Raw genomic sequence first — 22,158 nt, forward strand, 5'->3', positions numbered from 1 at the left:
CGAAGGAGTCTCTGTACATCACCGGTTAGAGAATTGACTATAAGTTGAATCTCTAATGCGAGGAAATGAACCATCTGACCGGAGCTATGTCTTTTGCATGAGGAACCACCCCAGTGAACCTAAATCTCCAAGGAATGCTTTTCTTCCTAAATTATTCCAAACTTCTGTTAAGTTAGGTAGTTTAAGTCTAAACCTTTACCAATCAAACTTTGTGTTTTACTTCTTAAGCTAACCGTGAAATGAAACAAGACCAATTCACTTGGAATTGGTATCCTTGATTGCTTGTTCATCATTCCCAGTGAACGATCCTAGAGCCACTATACTATAGTAGCTTTGTATTTGCTACCCTAGTGTATGGTGTTATAGGTATAAATTTTGTTGATCACTTCCTCAATCAAGGAGCACCAGCTGAACACAAATCAGCTGAGACACCAATTGGGCATGAGTCAGTCCACCAATGGTTTTTTGGTACTGTACCTTAGGTACTACCTTAATGACCCTTAGGTACTACCTTAGTGGCCTTCAGGTATTACCTTAACGGACCCTAGGTACTACCTTAGCTAAACCTGAACTCTACCTCTCTCAAGCCTCGGGCCTTCTTTCGTGACCCTTACACCATGCCATTATGTGGTTCTCATGTGTTCTCAAGTGGTCCACCAAAGGTTTTTTGGGATTGTACCTTAGGTACTACCTTAATGGCCCTTAGGTACTACCTTAACGGACCCTAGGTACTACCTTAGCTAAACTTGAACTCTACCTCTCCCAAGCCTCGGGCTTTCCTTTGTGATCCTTACACTATGCCATTATATGCTTCTCTTGTGTGCTCAAATGGTCCACCAATGATTTTTTGGGACTGTACCTTAGGTACTACCTTGAGAGCCCTAAGGTAATCTATAAATCACTTCCATAGGCCGGCATACTAACTTTAAGCATAGCTACATAATCCATCGGATGTTCTTGATTTCCATGGAATGTCCCCGGTAAGTGATTCATTATCTTTGGAAAAATCTATTGAGTTAATGTTACAAATAGAAGGAAGAAATTTCTCTATTGTAACTTGGAATTTGACTTCTCTTAATACTATTGATGCAGTTTACTTTTCTTAATATTAATTTATTATTTGAGCACATTTGTTATGAAACTCGTTGTGAGTGAGGAATGAAGGTTAGTGTTGATTCTTTGTCTATCTTTTTTAGGCTGCAAGAGAAACACGGGCCCTTAAAGAAGCTAAGGACAAGCTACAAAAGCGGGTGAAGGAATTTACATGGAGATTGCAGTTGGAGAAGCAATTAAGGGTAGTGTAGATATTTTTTCCCTCTTCATAAATGTATATATTATACATATATAGTCCATCAATTAGGGTGTTTAGAGTTGTTGTAGATCAGCTAGTCCCCTATGTTAACTAATGGAACTCTAGAAGGGAGGAAGTCCACCACCAAAATTTTGCTCACATATAATCTGTAATATTTTCTTGATTTTCAATTTTAAGTTTTATTATCCACAATTGTATTTTGTGTCCCACCATCTTTAAAATGTCTCAGGATTCAAGTCTTGCCATTTCTTCTCCACAAGAACCTCAATATGAGGAAAAGCCCCAGAAATCTCTCATTGAAAAGCAGCAAGTGGATATTCTCTTTCGGTCTTCCTTTTTCTTCATGCTAATCATTTTTTCTGGTGCAGGAAAACCAAAACCTGCTAATCAAGTTTATTTCACAAGATCTAGGATTCTCTGGGGGCAGGCCTATTGCTGCTTGCCTGATTTACAAATCCCTCCTCCAATGGAGGTCATTTGAGGTTGAAAGAACCAATGTATTTGATCGTATCATTCAGACAATAGGTGCAGCAATAGAGGTATAACTGACCTCTGTTTTACTTGGTTTCTATATCTTGGATGTTTGAAAATAGTGACTACTGTCAATTCCCTTGTTGGACCTGGTAAACTAAATTGAATTTGCTTAATGGGACCAAGATATTTCACTAGAAGAATGATTGAAAATTAATAGGAGATCAACATCAGCTTCTTTATTTGGGACCTTATACCTTCTAAGAGGATGCATACCACAGATGATAATACATCAAGTACTTAAACAATCAACAAGTACCCATCTTGGATGACAGAGAAAAACAAGAATTTCAAAGATGCATAAAAACTTATAATAAGAACCTGCCTTCACTCCACTAGGCACATATCTACAATGCAAGAGACAAAAAAAAAAAAAGAATCAATAGCCGCTAAAAAACACTAGGGTTTCAATATTAATGAATTCCAACACATTGAAGTAGCTGGAATAATCCAAATAAACAAACAGGCTGTAATCCAAATGAAAAAAAAAAAAAACAAAGTCTATTACAATTCTATAGTGCCGAAACTTTGTGAATTTAGCATCAATCTTGAATGAGTCTTCAAATTAAGCTCAAAACAAGCAAGTATTGCTATGGAAATGAGCACAAAAATCTTCAGCTCATCAAAGTAAATGAGGAATACCAATAATATTATAGAATATCAACATGAACCATACTGAAATATTGGCCGAAATATTGATATTGATTTGTCCAAATGTAAGTTCAGTAAGATTTCAGAATTGACACACATTGATATTGACGGTAAATAGGTGTATCAACTTATCCTACGACCATGTAACCTATGCCCGGACAATCTAGTAAGTGGTGGCATAATTCAATTTTTTTTACACATGGAAGTTGTCAGTTACCTCTCATTAATAAGCCAGTCCATGTAATACCACATCAATGATCCATAAAACCAGCGAGAAAAGAAAGAAAGAAAGAAAGAAAGTTGAAGTACTCAACTGATCAGATTTTTTGAAGTAATCCGAGGAGCTTTGATGGCAACACCAATTAAACTACTTGCAGTTATATAAATTCCCTTAAAAATGCAGCAATAACGCAACCATCAAAACAACGATCCAACAAAAAAAAAAAAAAAAAAACAAATATAATGTATCAATTTAACCTAAACCTCCGCTGGTTTGACAAGAATGCAAAAATTTTAGTAGTTGTTTTCTTTTAGTGGATTTTACAAGGGAGGAAGGGAAGAGAAAGTACCAAGTGGCACCCAAGACGGAAACGCCGATGGTGGAGAAGGTGTAAGGTGAGATCTGAACCAGTGTGCGAGACCATGAGCTTGATGCACCCACTATTGATTTCGATCACCAATTTTCCCCGGATCTGATCTTCATTTCAGAAATTAGGGTTTCTGGATCAAGTAATTTGGGAACAAAAAGGATATCACCTTTCCTGGTTTCCTCCCGTAGTCCCGTGTCTCTTCCTTCTGATTCGTTTCTCATTTACCAACACATCCACTTGATAAATTCTTCTCATCCGCAGCATTGTAACTTTTTTTTGGGAAAATTAGGTTTTGGGCTGTTGATGTTTATCAACAAAATGGGAGACGAGAATGTTACAGAAATGAAAGAGTTTAGGTTTTACAGCATTTTGGGTTTCTGAGATTGAGAATGGGAGAGAGAAGAGGAAAAACAGTATATGAGAGAAATATTGGCTTTGTGGCTTTTCGGAGGGTTTTTTCTCTTCTGAATTTTCAGATGTGGAACGCTTAGCTGGCAAGGTGAAGGGTATTTTTGGCATTAAAATACACATAAGCTAAAAGTGCATGATTCTCCAAATATTTTCTAATTACATTATTAATTTTGAAATACATAAAATTGGGTTATCAAAATCATATATTTTCCACATCACCCACCCAAAATCTAACTTTCCCTAGAATATTTGTTCTCTATAAATTAGGAAGAAAACTCTCACAAATTTCATCACTTTTACTTTCTCTCTCTCTCAATTCTCAAACCAGTTTCATATACACTGATAGATCTCACCACTATTTTTCTGCATCAGTTTCTTATCAGCTTCAGGTAAATCCATTTTTATTCACTTCTTTCTTAAATGTTGAATTGTAGTTGATATTTACATAAGAGCCATGATGGTCAATTTTTTAGTGTTGAGTTAGCTATAGATGAGGTTCAAGCATCAATGCACCAACCTCATCATCTTTAAAGATGGTAAAAGAGAAATACAATTTTTGAAGTAAATTGATTAAAAACAACAAGAAAATGCCATGCAGAATTGGGTTTGATGATCCATTTATGCTTGGGTTGGAGAGGAGTGGTGACTTTTCTAATTTTATTTTTTTGAAATATAATAACCACTAGCATGTTCTATGTCTGTGGTTTATTCATGGTTGCATCAAATTAAATCAATCACCTTTGTCTAATCTTGTGACTGTGAATGGTAGCTCCCATGGCTGCAACCGATGTGGCAGTGCATTTATATTGGAATGGAACAGCGAAGACCGAGAAATACGATGTTGTTTACGAAAGTGATGCCATGAAAGTATTAAGCTCAACTATGGAACTACGTATGCTGGATTGTTGGATAAAATCTACGCAACTACGAGCATTAAGAAGAAGGATTTTGAGTTGAACATCATATGCAGATACCCTATATCTTCAAGGGAATATAAGCCCATCCCAATAAAGAATGACGAGGCCGTAGAACTTATGTTGGAAGTGCCATGCAGATCATCTAGAGTCTATTGTGTAGAGATATATTTGGAGAAAGAAGCAAGGCAATGTGTGAAAATCACGTTTCTGTGTAGATCGATCTCTGGACTGATCTGCTCTCGACATTGTAATTTTATTGTGTTGAATTGGCTTCTATATCAAATCAGTGAGTGTTAAGGGCTTGAATTAAGTTTGGTATGGCATGATAATATGTGATCATGGAGGTTCTTTTCGTCTACTCCCTGAAGAAGGGTAAAAATGACATTTTTAGCATGGTTGCCCACCTGCCCTTTCTTCAATTGGTGATTGAGCTACCGGATTCGACGAAGGGAGGAGCCAAGGGACATGTGTTGGTCCGGGGTGCCTGGGCAGGGCTACTGGAGCATTCAGAGAGGCCATTTTCCCCAAACCGCTCGCTGGTGCTTCCGGGTAAGTCAGCTTGCGGGGTTTGTTCGACATTTGTCTTGTTGTTCTTCTTGCTGGGGTTATCAGATGGCTTAACATCTTTGGTTGCTGATAATGCAGGTTCGGACAAGAGGGATCGCGTAGTCGAGTGGGTAGAAAAAGCGTCGTTCGCTCGACTGAACAAGTTATTTGAGATTACTGCCATTGAGAGGCATCATGAGATACTGCTCACTGCGCGAAACCTGCTGGTCGTTGTCCGGGAGCCCCAAGCGTACGACATCAATATTCTCCCCAGGAAGTTGCCAAAGAAGATAGTGTCTGGGGAGCATTACGTTTTGAAAGATCTCCCTTTCTACAAGGAGGTGCAAAAGGCAGACGCTCAGAAACGCCAAACACGCCTTGACGATCGGGAGGGGAGGAGGAAAGAGGGAACTTTGAGGAAGGATCCTGGTAAAAAACGCTCCGCACCCTCACTTCCTACTGGCGCCCCAGCGAAAAAGAAGAACAAGAAGAAGTTGGTTCTTAATAAGGGGAAAAAAATAAAACTTCCAACTCCTCCTAAGGAAGTGGTAATGCCGCCTCCAACTTTTGTGAAGGAAATAACAATAAGAGAGCCCGAGGTCCCCCCCTTGCCCTCTGTCTCTAACGGCTTCGGACGCCTTACGGGTCTGAACCATTCGGGGCCTTCATTGTCAGTGGCTGGACGTCTGACTCTTCTGGCTGAGGATATGACTTCAATAAATCAGCCCGACTCTCCCCATCCGGATGCGGACGCAGCCGGGGCCTCTTGTGCTGCAGCATCGCCTCCTATGGCACCCCCAACGGAAGAAATGGGAGTAGAAAGTCAAGGTTTGCCTCCTTGCGAGCCAAACCCCCTTGCCTTTGTACCGGTGAAAGGGCCAGCTACAAGGAGGTCTCGTCCGGCCTGTGACTTAAAGTTTGGCCTCGTCGGGCGGCTTCAGGATCGTTTCTTGGAAACCATCAAAGTCAGTTGCTCATCCGTCCAGGATGATCATCCTGAGGGCAGTGAGGTGGAGATGGCAGAAGAGAACCCAGCTGCCCCGGCGCTGGTCCCGAATGGGGGTTTACTTGAAGAGGCCCAGCCGGTCGAGAATGAAGGGGCCCCAGACCCGGAGGGGGGGTCACTCTCTAATGCCTCATCATAGGAGAGTTCTGTTGATGATGCAGCTTGCATTTCCGCTAACTCTTTCAGCTACGCGGAGTTGGAAGAGAAGCTAAAACGGATTCCACCCGGCTCAAATGTTGCTATGCCTTCAGCAAAAATGTTCAAAGCGGTGGAAATGGTATAGTTTGCTTTCTTGATTTTTCTCGCCATACTGATGTGTTTGTCACATGGATTGTAAAATTTTTTTTGCTTTATGGGTTTTTCTGCAGCTGGTGAGCGGTCTTCGCGGCATGGCCCAACAACATGACCTGTTTTCTGACCTGCTACGGACCGCTGATTATATGAAGGCCTTCGCCTCTCAGCGCAGAAACAGTGAAGAGGAGCTGCGCTTGAGACTGGAGCGGGCCGAAGCCAGTTTATCCGCTGCTCGAAAGGACAACGAGGCTCTCCGAGTAGAGCTTGCTGAGGCAAAGAGCCGAGAAGAATCTGTGGACACCCGTCTGCATGAGGTGAAGGACGAGATGGCCCTTCTGAGAGGGGAGGTGAGGCAACTCCGGACGGAGGTATCTATCGAGAAAAAGCAGAGAAAGGATTTGCAACTACGTTTATCAACGCAAAAAGAAGAGTTGGAGGGTGAGTTTGCTGTGAAAAGGGAGGAGCTTAAAGCGGACTACCAGAAGCAAGTAGACGAAATGTACTTTTTCGGCTACCGTTGCTGTATGAAAAAACACAGTATCAAACGGGACGTTCCTTCAATTCCCTTGGGTGAAGAGGAGAAGCTGCGCGGCAAGCCTGCTTAATGAGAGCTTTTCTTTTTGTAATTTTTTACTACTACCCTCTCTTTGTATCTTGTAGTCCGAAGAACTCTTTGTATACAACTTCACAAATATTAATAAAACATACTTAGTCATATTTGTACTTGTCTTTTTCTTTCACTGGTAATATTGTTTCAAATTAGACACATTCCATGGTCTAAGTAATGGAGTTCCGTCTAGCTTTTGTAGATGATAAGCTCCACTTTCACTTGATTTAGATACTATATAGGGTCCTTCCCAGTTGGCTTGAAATTTTCCCACTCCTATTTCAGTAGTATTATCGAAAACTTTTCTAAGGACTAGCGTACCATTTTTGAAGCTTTTGGGTCTTGCTTTGCGATTGTAGTGAGCGGATGCCCTTTGTTGATAGTTTGCCATCCGAATGGATGCAGTTTCTCTTTCTTCGTCTGCCCAGTCCAAATTTCTTCCTAACTCCTCATTTGCATCATCATGCGTTCCTATCTCGGTCCAGATAGTGGGTAGCCCTATTTCAATAGGAATGATTGCATCCATACCGTATGCGAGGGCAAAGGGAGTGTTTCCTGTCGGGCGTCCGGGTGTGGTTCGATAAGCCCATAGGACGCCAGGTAGCTCCTCCACCCACTTTCCTTTTGCTTGCTCGAGCCTTTTCTTTAAGGCAGTAATTAACGTCTTGTTTGTGGCCTCTGCTTGCCCATTACTTTGAGGATAACGCGGTGTGGAGTATGAATTCCAGATGTTTAGTTCCGAACAGAAATTCCGAAATGCGATGCTATCAAACTGCGGACCGTTGTCGGCTATAATGATTTGGGGGATTCCGAAGTGGCAGATGATTTTTTTCCATACGAATTTGGTGACATCTTTGTCTTTGATACTAGCATACGCTTCAGCTTCTACCCATTTACTGAAGTAATCCGTGGCGACGAGCAGGAATTTCTTCTGGGCGGGTGCGGTTGGGAGGGGTCCCACTATGTCCATGCCCCACTGTGCGAAGGGCCAGGGGCCTGAAATTGGTTTCAATGTCTCCGACAGCACATGTGGTATGGGGGCATGCCTTTGACATTTGTCGCATTTTTTGACATAGGCTGCCGCATCCTTCTTCATCGTGGGCCAATAATATCCTTGCGAATGAGCCCTATGCGCCAGAGATCGTCCTTCAAAATGATTTCCACATACTCCCTCGTGCAATTCAGCTAATACATACAGGGCCTCCGAATGGTTTAGACATCGAAGGTAGGGACCTGTGAAGGACTGTTTATACAAATGCCCCCCAATCAGGGTGAAACGGGTGGCTTGCACCCAAATTTTGTGTGCTTGCTTGGGATCTTTGGGCAGAGTGCCTGCCCGAAGGTCTTATAATGTCGTTCGTCCACTCTTGGCCATCTGCCTGCTTTGCCTCAATGGTGTTGCAAGTGAAAGCTTTCGCGACGGAAGGGTTGACTTGCACATGTATAGGCAACAATATGGCTTCTTTGATAGGGAGGGAGGCAGCTATGCCTGCCAAGGCGTCGGCGCGCCCATTTTCAGTTCGTCTGATTTTTTCGATCGTCCACTCGGTGAATCGTTGTAAGGTGTCTCTTACTTTAGTTAGATATCGCGCCATGCAGGCATCCTTAGCTTTGTATTCCTTCTGGACGTGTCTTACCACAAGTTGGGAATCACTATAGACCCGGAGCTTGGAAACGGATAGAGTCAGGGTGAGGTCCAATCCGGATAGGATGACCTCATATTCCGCTTCATTGTTAGAGGTGGGGAACCCCAACCGGATGGCTTGCTCCAGATGTTCTCCTGTTGGGGAGTGTACCAGGAGCCCTACCCCGGATCCTGACGATTGGGAGGCTCCATCGACTCGCAAAGTCCACCATTCTTCTTTGCTTGGTTCTTTGTGTTGGATGGGCCTTCGGGAGTATTCTAGCACGAAGTCAGCCATCACTTGGCCTTTCATGGACAATCTGGGTTGGAACTCGATTCCAAATTCACTCAATTCTATGGCCCATTGAAGCATTCTTCCGGTTAAGTCTGGTTTGTGCAGAATGTTGCGAAGGGGTTGGTCAGTTAGCACGATCACACGGGTGGGCTTGGAAATAGGGGCGGAGCTTCTGGGCGGCACTTCGAAGAGCTAAGGCAGTTAGCTCTATCTTTGAATACCTGGTTTCTACATTCGCCAATGCTCTGTTGACGTAGTAGATAGGTTTCTGCTCCTTGGGTGAGGAGCAGCGGAATAGAACAGCGTTGATCACCCACTCTGACACAGCCAGATATATGTATAATTTTTCTTCAGGGATGGGGCTGCTCAGGATGGGCGGTTGCCTAAGGCAGTGTTTAATTCTTTCAAAAGTGTTTTGACAACTGTCTGTCCATCCGTTGGCTCCAACTTTTTGTATTGCCAAGAATAATGGTCGCAGTTCATCAGTGAAGCGGGCTATAAAACGCCCTAGCGCGACAAGTTTGTCTGTGAGGCGTTGTAAGTCCTTTTTGCTCCTGGGGGGTGGTGTTTCTATGACTGCCTTGACTTGATCTGGGTTGACCTCTATCCCCCTTTGGCTGACCATAAATCCCAGGAATTTGCCAGCACTTACGCCAAAGGCGCATTTAGAAGGATTCAACTTCATGTCATATTTCCTTAAGAGGTGGAAGACTTATTGCAAGTGGAAAACATGCCCCTCTCGGGTTTTGCTTTTAACCACGATATCGTCAATATATACCTCTACTGTGCGGCCGACCAGAGGTTTGAAGATCTTCATCATCAGTCTCTGATAAGTGGCGCCAGCGTTTTTGAGTCCGAATGGCATGACTTTATAGCAATAGAGACCATGTGGCGTTATGAAGACTATTTTTTCTTCATTAGCTGGGGACATGGGGATTTGGTGGTATCTGGAGAAGGCGTCCAAGAAAGAGAGCATCCCTTGCCCAGCAGTGGAGTCCATGATTTGATCTATTCACGGCAAAGGGAAATTGTCTTTTGGACATGCATTATTGAGGTTGGTATAGTCGATGCATACCCGCCATTTGCCTTCTTTTTTGGGTACCACTACTATATTTGCCAACCAGTCCGGGTAATCCACTTCTCTGATGAATCCGGCTTCTAGCAATTTGTCTATCTCATTCCGGATAATTTTTTGTCTGTCCGGGTGAAAACGCCTAACCCTCTGCCGGATGGGTTTGGCTGTTGGCAAGACGTTAAGTCTATGAAAGGTAATGGAGGGATGAATTCCCTTCATATCAGAATGTGCCCATGCGAAGACGTCATGGTTTTGTCTGAGGGCGTTCTGTATGTTCTGGGTCTCTTCTGGTGTTAGGAGGGAACTGATATTCGTAAGGTGAGTATCTTCTTCCGAAATTTGGATTGCTTGCAAGGGATCCGCTGTCGAGGGATCTTTGTCCGCCGGACCCAATAATTGCTATTGGTCGCGTGCATGGCTGGACTCAGGGAGGGATGCATCCTCCTGGTTGGTCCCTGCTTCTCGTGCTATCTGGTAGCATTGGCGAGCGGCTAACTGGCTGCCATATAGGTCAATTTGCCCATCCTTGGTAAGGAAACTTACCATTTGATGATATGTAGAGGGGATGGCTTTCATGTAATGTAGCCATGTGCGCCCCAAGATGACATTGAAGGGTGATAAATCTTGTAGCACCGAAAATTGTACGTTGAGAGTGACTGGGCTAGCTTGGACCGGCAGTATAATGTCTCCCAAGGAAGTAGTTGACGACCCGTTGAATCTGGATAGGATTCGCCCAGGGTTTTCGAGGCCTGTGAGACTGTGCCCCATGTGGTTAATGACCGATGCTTGCACAAGATCGGCCGAACTGCCTGGGTCAACTAGGATGCGTCTCACGTCGAAGTCTCCTATTTCTAGGGACATGATGAGGGCGTCGCGGTGCGGCTGCAATATCCGGGTGGGGTCTACTGGTGGGAAAATAATTGTCCCATCTATGGGGCGAGGGCCCCCTCCAGTTATCCCAGGCCAGATGGAGTTGATACGCTCGCACCGATGCGGCCCGCAACAACTTTTGTCTCTTTCGTTTGGAGTCATACTCCTCGTCAGATGGGCCTCCGTTAATATAGTTTATAACGACCTTGGGGACGGTTGGGGCCCTAGGGGCTCCAGAGTTGTGATTTTGGGAAGCATCTCTACCTTCGGCATCTGAGAGGAGGTATTACTTTAAATGTCCCGCCTTGATGAGTCTTTTAACCAAATAATGGAGGCACCTGCATGTCTCTATTGTGTGACCATGTTCCTTATGGAAGGCGCATCTCTTGCTATGATCTCTTTTGGATGGGTCCGTTCCGAGGGGTCTAGGCCACCTGAAGTCGGACATGTCTCGGATCATAAGGAGAAACTTCTCATATGATATGGAAAGGGGTGTGAGGGGTGGCATTTTCGGGCGACTCGGCCCTTCCTGCCTTCGATCGGACGGCCTTGACCGGTCCGGAAGTTTGACACTTCTTTCCGCGCCACTACTAGATGTCTGTCCAGCAACTAAGACTTGCTAGGTGGCTGCTCGCATGTCATCCTCGAGCATTGAGTATTTGTTCGCACGCCGGAACAAGTCGTCCATCGTTGCAGGAGGCTTTTTAGCGAGTGATTCATAAAATGGGGTGCCTGGACAGATGCTTTGCTTGAAGATCTATAGGACAACATCCATGCTATAAGCCTCTACCTGCAGTATGGCTTGACCAAATCGCTTCACGAATTCCCTTAAGGATTCGTTATCCTGCATTTTTATGTTTTGCAGAGTGTTGATGTTTTGCTTATGTCGAGCGGAGTACAAGTATTGTCCCACGAAGGCCTCTGATAGGTTTCTGAAATTACCAACAGAGTTGGGAGGTAGGTGATGAAACCATGAGAGGGCCTGCCCTTGTAGGCTGGCGGGAAATACTTTGCATAGCAGCGCGTCGTTGCCTATATCGAGAGTCATGAGCTGTCGATAATGCATGATATGATCGAAGGGGTCGTTGGACCCATCATATGTGGAGAATTTGGGCACGAGGAATCCCCTTGGGGGCTCGTAATGAATGATATGAGAGCAGAAAGGCGTGGAGAGCATGTCGTCCAGCCTTTTTGGTGATGGAGTCAATGGGTGGCTCATTTGGGAGGTTTCTCCCAGATTGTCGTACCGTTAGGTGCGGTTGAACGTTCTGCACCATAGGGGTGACCATGGGGTCACGGTGTGGGAGAACGTTTTGCACCATAGGGGCGACCATAGGGTCAGGATGCGCTTCCCAGGTTGTGGCTACTGGTGGCCTTGGCCTCCTAGGATCCTGTGGGCCAAGTCTTGCGCGCATCAAATTTGACAACTGGGGCCTTTTGTCGCGTTGTCTTTTCGCTGAAAAATGAGTAGAGTCTGAGCTTTCCTCATGAGGAGCTCGGTTCATGGGAGTGGGTGGCTCATGTGGCCTAACGTTGTATGCTTCTGGGATGGCTCCTGCTGTCCTAGGGTATATTGACTCTAGCTCTGGTGGCCTTGAGTTTGCTACCTGGCCTTTTGAACGCTGATGACGGGGAGGCCCCGTCGACGAAGCCTGGATGCGTAGTACCGCGTTTTCTTCTCTTAACCTTTCGGTCTCCTGGAGGAGAGCTTGTAGTTGTCGTTCGTTTGCCAACTGTCTTCTTTCGATGGCTTGACGCCATTCAAAATTATCTTCCTCTCCTCTACCAGATGAACGGCTTCGGGAAGGTGTGGTCATCTTTACCGGTGACTGAATCAGCGAAATTTCCCACATACGGTGCCAATGTTGAGGCCTCGTGTCCCTGGTGATCCACGTAGTTGCCAAATGGATGGACGCACGATTTCAACCAATATAGATTCCTGGTTCAGTTGTTCCTGTAAAAGGCGTCCGGACAGGGTGTCCGGACACACCCTCCGATGGTTTTGTCAGCCATGGTGAGAGAGAATAATCAGTTGGCCTTTTACTAGGTATAGCAAGCTTACCTTCCTCTTTGTGTGAAGGTTCATATATATAGTACCAGAAGCTTTGTTTCCCTCTTTAATGGTAGGGAGATATTTTGGCTTGTCATGATGCCACTAGGTGGTGGCAGGGCCATCATCACCCTACGGGTGGCTGACAGAGATCGTGGGAGGCACCGTGGCTGTCAGAGATCGTGGGAAGTGACTTGCCGTCACTTCATTCCTGTCCTTTCACTCTACAAGTGGCGGAACGTGGGCCATGGCAGGCTGTTATGATGACGTGCAAGACTTGCTTACTTCAGTCAATGATCCGGACAAACATATCCGGATAGTATATGTCGGTCGTCCGGATGCGATGTGGCGGTCGTCCGGATGTTATGTTTGTGAGTGTCGTGTGCCTCTCCTAGAGGGAGTCCGAATAGGAGAAGCGCGCCACGTGTACTCTTGGGGAAATCCGGATGGGGGTGATCCGGATGAGAATGCGTGACACGTGTCATCAGGAAATGTGTGCCACGTGTCAACAGGGGGAGGGGTCCCTACATTCACATCATTGAGGTAGGTCACACTACGAATGTAACAACTATGTGTTGCAATTGTCCAAATGAATTCCACGTTTTCATTTGTGATTGAAAACTAAGTTCTAGTTTGAAAGGAACTAACAACTACAAACCTTTATACATGCTTAATGCTATGTATCATGATATTTATAATCCGAACTTTGAGTAAATTAATACATTATCCATGTACATGTACCAAAATAGATAAAACCTTTTCAAGATATACAATGAAATTCATAATAAACAATTTTATTAATAAGATAAAATATCGAATAAAGTGACTTAAAAGATACAATCCTAACAAAGAACTTGATACAAAAAATATTAATTGTGCCTGAAGTTTTACTTTTGTTCCTACTTTTACCTTTTTTTCTTTCTTTTTCTAACTTTTTCGTTCCCTTTGTTTTCGAGCCAATCTCAAATGAGAGCTTAAGCACAAAGGAAAATTCGTCCTGTCCAAATTCCTTGGAGCACATGGTGGCAGTCCTCATTAAATTCATCAATTACTTAAGCACTAAGTTAAAAAAGAATTAGAGAAAAACAACTGGCCACTTGTTTCAATGATAATTAATCACTAAGAATTGATAAGAAAAAATGAGAACGATCTCAGGTATGAAGACCAAATTTAGAACCAAATATATTAATTTTAATTTATTTCTTTATATGTTTGTACCTAGCTTTATATAATTATACTTTTATTTCATAGTTTAAATTTTATAATTAAATGACTTAAATTAAAACAAGGATGTGATAAAAAATTATTAAAGTTTGAATAGTGGGTGGATGGAAAGACCAATCATTTTATTTTGTATGTTGAGCTATCCCTATTCAGTTTTAAGTCAGCAAAGAGAACTGATTCTATATCATCTTCACCCTCTCTCTATTTCTCAAACCCTTTCTTCTCATTACTCTTGCGGCTTCAGTGTCTCATCAGCTTCAGGTAAATCCATTATATTACGTTTCTTCCTTTCTCTCATTATCTAACAGAAGAGACCAATGCAGATCATTTGGGTTACGATAATTTAGCTGATAAAATCCAGTCGAAGCACGACAAGTGTAAATTTTCTGTTAGCTTGAATAACCTTCCAATGCCTTCGAATTACTATATTGGAGAGACTTCATCCAAGCGTTCAAATAATGGTTCTAAAAGTGACCATAGCAAGGTACTGGTAAATGCTATTAGTATTTTTAAATGCAGTTCTGTCTAATTAATTCATTTCATAAAGAATGGCATTTACTTTTTGCATGCAATTCTTTTTGGAGGGAAAATAGTCCTATTCCTTCTTTCTAAGTTTGAGGCACTTAGACTCAAACTAATCATACCAGCCTTGTAATAATCTGGAGCCCAGGCACATTAATGTCTTCCATGAATGGCTAGGGAAAATTCAGAGGATGGGGAAGATTATTTTATGTCAAGAATATAATAGATCGATTAATTAATAGTAATCATAATATCAGTTTTGATTCCATGATAAATTTAGTCGCACTGTTCTTTTTTTTTCCTTTTTCATTTGCTCAGATGGAGGGACGAAAGTGGGAGGAGCTAAACATGGACTGTTTGGTGAATGTGTTTCGAAGAGTGGGAATGGAGTCGTTGCTCTTGGATGTTCCCTTTGTATGCAAGTCATGGTACAAAGCAAGCCTTGATCCTAAGTGCTGGGAGCATCTGATTTTTCCAAAATACATCAAACCTGATGGTATATGGGACACCAGCCCCTTGGGAGAAAGGTTGATGATGCAATATCGAGAAAGTTTCTCTGTCACTGCATTCATAAAGTCTGTGGTTGCCCGTAGCAAGAGACACGCTACTCTACTTAGGCTCCCCATCTGCTGCACCAAAGAGGCATTGGAGTACGCTGCTAACGAGTAAGCCACCTTAAATTATCTATCAAATTATTTCACTTCGGAAAAATGCTATTTTTCTGCTGTTATTCTTTTTCTTTTTGGCTTCTGTAATTCCTTGCTCAAGATGCAGTTTTATATTGATTTGGTAGCTTTTACACAAGATTTGCCAATATTGTGGTTTCCATTCATCTTAACTTATTTAAAAAGACTGCACAATTAAGAAATGGGAGAATGAAATCAATTTTTAATATGCATAGTGATTTTGGATACCTTGTTAGACTTCTATAAAATGACCCCATGCCTACAAGTTCAAGGGATTGATGACAAATTCACATGGTCCAATATCATTTTACCAGGTGTGGTTTTCTCTAGTCATTCCAGGTGTGAGGAAAACCACTGGCTACAAACTAGCATTTTTTGGCTTTTACATGCATTGTTTAATTTCCTGCTTCCTTGGTTTCTTTTTACTTGTTCCAGGTCTCCCACATTGAAGACTTTGGATTTGGATGCTATTCTACTTTTGAAACAATCAACTATTATTCCAAAACTGATAAGCAAGTGGAAAAATCTGGAGATGTTGACATTGGGGAGCAGACGAAACATGGTGGAAATCCTATCCCAAATCAGTCTTCACTGCAACAACTTCATTAAGCTATTTGCTCCAGGAATATATGTTGGGAAAGATGAAGTAACAGCTATGATCACCTCATTGCCAAACCTTAAGTACTTGGATCTAAAGGGATCAACGATTGAGCAGAAAAATCTAGTGATGATATTGCAAGGCTGCAAAGAGCTCCAACTTTTAGACGTCAGGGATTGCATTGGATTTTGGGAGGGTAATGCTGAGATATTAGAGCTCGCTTCCCATATTCCTAAATTCATGTGTGAAGGTTCTATCTATGAGGAATATGACACATATATTGATGGTGATGTCGATTCTGATTACTATTCTGGTTAAGAGTTTGTGAGTTGAGTTTGTTAACCTAAAGCCTCTATGAGAAGTTCCCTTCTGTATGCCTCTATGTAATGAGTTGAATTATTCATGACAATAATTGATCCATTCCCATGGACATTATATATGTAAAAAAATTGTATTGGCAATTCCATTCGAGTTGTTTACCTAGTACTTCGAAATAAAAGATCAACTTGTAGTGATCGGGTATTTTAAGTCATGTTGGAATTTCAAGTTTGAAAATTCTTCATTTTGGGTGGTTTAAAAGTAAAAATAAAAAATAAAAATAAAAATGAAGAATACGTGTCAATTTTGGGTTGGCGAAATTTGAAAGATTTTATTGGTCAATCAAATAAATTAAATTTTTGTCTCACATCAACTTTTTAGTAGGAAATTCATTAGGGTTGTAGAAATCAAAATTTTCCAAAAAAAAAAGAACGGAAATGAAAACAAAATAAAATAAATAAACAAATAAAAAATTAAATTAAATTAGTAATTAATAAATTAAAGAAAATTAAAATATTTGTATTCGTGTTTGATAATTTTTTGATGAAGTGTAGTTGAAAAAATGAAAGAAAAAAAGAAAAGGAATTGAATTGAAGAAAAAAAAACTAAATTAATAATATAATAAATATATATAATATATTTGGGTTGGGTTGGCTGCCACATTTAGTGATTTACTCAATTAGAAAAGAAAAAGGGTGAAGAAGAGAAAAGAATTAGAAAGTGGGAAAGGAAAAAAAAAAAGTGACAGAGAGCGGGGCGTCACTGATAACTATAGTGGGAAAAACCACATTGCTCTTCCGGCCATACCGTTAAACGAGTTCCTTTTCTCGTGAAATTTTAGGGAAATACTCTACTTGACACGAGGGACATTTGTACGATGTCAGATTTTGTTTTCAACGGTTGAATTGTTAGATCTGTGGTAGGGAGACTTAACATTAAAACTTTTATTTAATGCATTTTTCTTCAAAAACTTACAAATCTCATTGTTGAAAGTTAAATAGGCAATATTTGTGATACGATAAATTTTATTAAGTGATTTAGGAATTTTCTTTAGAATTTTGTGATAATAAGGTAATTTAAATTGTAGAAAATGATTGTGTTTGGTTATTAAAAATTATTGGGATTATTGTGAATAAATAAAATTATGGTAGAAATTATGTTTGATTAATATTGGGATTATTGAGAATTTATTTGGATGTTTTTGATAATTTAATTGTGGAAAATGATTGTGTTTGGTTATTAAAAATTATTGGGATTATTAAGAATAAATAAAATTATGGTAGAAATTATGTTTGATTGATATTGGGATTATTGAGAATCTATTAAGATATTTTTGATAATTTAATTGTGGTTAAATGATTGTGTTTGATTATTAAAATTAATGGGATTGTTTAGAATAAATAAAATTGTAGTATATATTATGTTTTATTGATATTTGGATTAGTGGGAATTTTCTATGACATTTGTGGAGGACGATATGTAATTTCATTACATTTCATATGCATCATGGTTGTGTGAAGGAAAATAAAAATTTGTTGTAAGGTTGCATGAAATGGAAAAGAAAGAAAAATAAAATAATGATGAAAAGTAAAAGCCCATGAGAGGCAAATTAAGAAAGGAGTAAGATCCTTAAGGTAAAAGACCAAAAAATTTACCCCAAGAAGACTTCGAATGTGGAGTGTATTTGAGTACAAACACGTATCTTTCGGTGAAAGCCGGAGAATGACAGTACATTGTATGATTGTGTCACATTCCCACATGCATTTTATTTAATTGTTGAAGTGTTACAATTAGAGTGAATGAAACGTTTGGGTTGTTGACTTTATGGTTGAATATTTATTTTGTATATCTTGAACCTTAGTAATATAAATTAACCATCTTGGGTGTAAGACACCCTACTGAGCAATGTGAAAATATTTACCCATTCTTTCTTAAAACTTTTAGATGTAAATATAACCCCTGAGGATCAACAGATAGAGCAGGGAGGGCTTCAGGATGCCCCAGGAGATTTTGGAGTAGCCTAGTGATTGTAGTGTAGTTGTTATGTTGGTTTATTTTGGAAATTGTATTAGCAAATTTTGAAACTATATATTTGTACTGAGACTTTATTTTGATTAATTGATTAATTGTTCATATTGTGAACTTTCATTTTTGACTTGAATTGGAGATCTTATTGTTATTGAACTTTCTTGTTGCTCTTGAGTAGTGATTGGTATATTGATAAATTGAAAAATTAGTTGGAGGGAGCTTTAGTGTGATTTAAGTTTAAAAAAATAAAATAAAATTCAGAACATTTTGGTTGACTGCTAACTTGGATTAAGAGGAACCCTTAGGGTTAAACCTTTGACCTGGGGTCATGGGCCAAATTTTAGGTCGCCTGGAATTTGGGTCGTGACACAATTATTGACCAATCTTTCTTGGAGCTCTTTGGCATTGAGGATTAAGGCCAAGTTTTCATCATAAGGGTTGCACGACTAAAGAAAATGCAATTTGGCTACTACTACGAATTATATATTGCACATATTTAATGATTATGAATGGTTTGGGGAAGTTTAAGCCTCAATGTTATCAGAGACTATCCATGCTTAAAGTAATCGGCTAAGAGCACCAACTAGAATTAGGTGATTCATCAACCAATTACTCAATTCAAAGTGAATCTATCATATATTTCAAGTGTCATGGTACGAGTTGTTGGAATATCTGAAAAATTATATTCCAAGCCTTGGATTGGTAGTGCACGTGCATCCGTATTCCTAGGGATGCTAGATCTAAGACAATATTAGAAGCATTTAATACATGAATGCTTAGATCTAGGGCTCAAAAATTTTACTTTTGATTTAAATGTTTTCTGATCAAATCTTGTTGGTAAAGTGGATCTCGAAGACTTCCCAATCTTCTGTTTGATGACTTTTTTTTAGACCTTAGCATTAAAGAAGAGCAAACTTTTCTTTTCTTAGGGCTGTAGATTAGGGCCTTCTTTCTTAAAGATAATGAATAAAAATGTTTAACCTCAATATAAGGGGTTTATATAAACTTTCTTGTGGAGATAAGTGACTTGAATTTATGGTAGACTTGGGTCGCTTAAGTAGTCCACTGAATTTTAATTAATTAATTAGCCTTATTATTGATTTACCAATATTTTGCCATTTTTTTTAGTTTTTTTGGAGCCACATCAGCTCCTCCGTGCCCAACCTTTTTCCCCATAGAAGAAGGATTTAATGCATAATAATGGGCTTGAAGCAACACAAACTAGCAAGCATAACCAAAGGATGTGTTTTAGAATTTACCATTTTCTTCCTAAAAGTTTCCAATAACAATTGAAGGTGCTATCCAATGTTGAAGACGTTTGATATGATAATGGTATGGATATATCGACTATTTGATCTTTACATCCAATGACTAATTTTTCGCCCATTTGCTGATAGTTTTGTAATTCACTTCTCTAATTTTTTCGGAACCACATCAGCCCCTCCATGCCCAAGCTCTTTCACAAAGGAAAAAATTTAATGTACAAGAATTGCCTTCAAGTAAAGCAAACTAGCCAACTTGGTCCAATTCTTACCAAATTTTCCATTAGAAGCAAATGTTTTAAATTTTACCATTTTCTTCCTTTAGGTTTTTAGAAAAACAAACTAAAGGGTACCATAAAAAACACTTTTTCACTATTAGCAATAATAATAATAATTAATAATAACCCGTTTGGTAGTAACTATATGAAGTGTTTTTAATATTTTTAATACTTAAAATATTTTATTATTTAAGTATTAGAAAATACTAGAAACGTTTTTTAAAATTACTCTCAAATGCACTTTTAAAATATGTTTGGGAGTGATTCTATGAAGTGTTTATATAATTTTTAATGTTTGAAAATTTTTATTTTTCAAGTATTAAAAATATTAGAAACATTTTTTAAAGTTACTATCTAACGCACTCTACATATAATACCATAAAAATAATAGTGCAAAACCTAGATCTCCTTTCATCCTCTCTCTTTTGTATTTTTTACTTCTTACTCTACCTTTTTCTTTTTCTCCCTTCTTTTCATTTTTCTTCTTTGTTGTTTAACCGATCTCTAAAGCAGGCTTTATCACTAGGGAGAGCTTTATCTTTTTGGAACAGGAGGAGAAATCTTATCTCTTCATATAGTCCTTAGTCATGAAGTGCACAGTACAAATAATATGGGTGCTTTCTAATCTTTTTAATCTTTTTCCTTTCATCCTTTTTCCTTTAACTTTTTCTCTCTTCTTTCTTTTTTAATTCTTTGCTCTTCAACCAATCTGGCAAGGAAGCTTAGCCACTAAGGAGAGATTTACCTTTCTAAATTTTAATAGTGTATCTGGGTGGACGCAAGGAGAATTCATATTAATTATAGAGCTCTCTCTCCTTTAGTCTTTAGTGAAGTCAGAAGTATGTAGAATATTTGTTCTCTATAAATTAGGAAGAAAAGTCTCACAGATTTCATCACTTTTACTCTCTCTCTTTCTCTCTCTCTCTCTCCTTCTCTCTCTCTCTCTCTCAATTCTCAAACCAGTTTCATATATACTGAGAGATCTCACCACTATTTTTCCTGCATCAGTTTCTTATCAGCTTCAGGTAAATCCATTTTTGTTCACTTCTTTCTTAAATGTTGAATTTTAGTTGATATTTAATTTTTTAGTGTTGAGTTAGCTGCAGAGGAGGTTGAGGCATCAATGCAACAATCTCATCATCTTTAAAGATGGTAAAACAGAAATAAAATTTTTGAAGTAAAACAATCTCTGAAAAAAAAATATTAAGTAAATAATGAAAATTGATTAAAAACAACAAGAAAATGCCATGCAGAATTGGGTTTGATGATCCATTTATGCTTGGGTTGGAGAGGAGTGGTGACTTTTCTACTTTTATTTTTTTGAAATATAATAACCACTAGCATGTTCTCTGTCTGTGGTTTATTCATGGTTGCATCAAATTAAATCAATCACCTTGTCTAATCTTGTGACTGTGAATGGTAGCTCCCATGGCTGCAACCGGTGTGGCAGTGCATTTATATTGGAATGGAACAGCGAAGACCGAGAAATACGATGTTGTTTATGAAGGTGATGCCTATTAAGCTCAACTATGGAACTACGTATGCTGGATTGTTGGATAAAATCTACGCAACTACGGGCATTAAGAGGAAGGATTTTGAGTTGAACATCATATGCAGATATCCTATATCTTCAAGGGAATATAAGCCCATCCCAATAAAGAATGACGAGGCCGTAGAACTTATGTTGGAAGTTCCATGCAGATCATCTAGAGTCTACTGTGTAGAGATATATTTGGAGAAAGAAGCAAGGCAATGTGTGAAAATCACGTTTCCGTGTTGATCTCTGGACTGATCTGCTCTCGACATTGTAATTTTATTGTGTTGAATTGGCTTCTATATCAAATCAGTGAGTGTTAAGGGCTTGAATTAAGTTTGGTATGGCATGATAATATGTGATCTAGTTTGCATAATTCTAAGGAAAATGCATAATTCTAAAATTTATTTTTATTTTTTTCTCTATCTTGTATATGAATAACCAAATTCTAGAAAAATTTTATGATTTTTGTTTATTTTTTCTTTCTTTCTATAATTTTTATTTTTTATTTTTGTTCCCTCATACCATCTAGGAATCAAATGTAGTCTTTACATGTCCACAGTTTAATTAAGGATTTAAAAATATATAGAATTTACAGTAGTGAAAAAATTAAAAACCATCCCGTGAATGTTTATCATGCACCTCATATATACATATCATATCCCATAATTACATGTAATCACATTCACTAATAATAATGTGTAATCTAATGCATTAAAAATATTTAAACATAAATGTCATATATGGAAAATATATGTAAATAAGTTCAAAATTTTATTATTAATTAATTCCATAAAGGTGTGGGGTAGAATCCTTAGTTTATCCTCTAATTGATCAATATACAAAATAAAATAACATGACTTAGAAAATTCACATTATCATGTCTAAGTTTCTGAAAATTTTGAAAAGAATAGCTTATGAACTAGCCA

The 22,158-nt window shown here is 39.5% G+C and overlaps 2 protein-coding genes across 3 annotated transcripts; both read left to right on the forward strand.

The window, feature by feature from the left end:
- Positions 1-3,746: 3,746 nt before the first annotated feature.
- On the forward strand, positions 3,747-21,704 carry LOC104879975 (uncharacterized). Of its 2 annotated transcripts, XR_009466328.1 has the most exons (3): positions 3,747-3,884; positions 4,265-4,362; positions 21,203-21,704. XR_009466328.1 is itself a non-coding variant. In XM_059738886.1 (2 exons), the coding sequence occupies exons 1-2, from the start codon at positions 4,258-4,260 to the stop codon at positions 21,473-21,475; spliced, it is 378 nt and encodes a 125-aa protein (XP_059594869.1). In that variant the 5' UTR covers positions 4,089-4,257; the 3' UTR covers positions 21,476-21,704. The 2 variants fall into 2 exon arrangements, 1 of the variants encoding a protein (XP_059594869.1); XM_059738886.1 differs by lacking the exon at positions 3,747-3,884 and having other exon boundaries at positions 4,089-4,362.
- LOC100249588 (F-box/LRR-repeat protein At3g48880) lies at positions 14,116-16,308 on the forward strand. Its single transcript, XM_002264228.5, has 4 exons — positions 14,116-14,264; positions 14,327-14,487; positions 14,844-15,190; positions 15,647-16,308. The coding sequence occupies exons 1-4, from the start codon at positions 14,135-14,137 to the stop codon at positions 16,125-16,127; spliced, it is 1,119 nt and encodes a 372-aa protein (XP_002264264.4). The 5' UTR covers positions 14,116-14,134; the 3' UTR covers positions 16,128-16,308.
- Positions 21,705-22,158: the final 454 nt, after the last annotated feature.

The sequence above is a fragment of the Vitis vinifera genome, chromosome 8 (genome assembly GCF_030704535.1).
Source record: "Vitis vinifera cultivar Pinot Noir 40024 chromosome 8, ASM3070453v1".
In the NCBI taxonomy this organism is placed as follows: Eukaryota; Viridiplantae; Streptophyta; class Magnoliopsida; order Vitales; family Vitaceae; genus Vitis; species Vitis vinifera.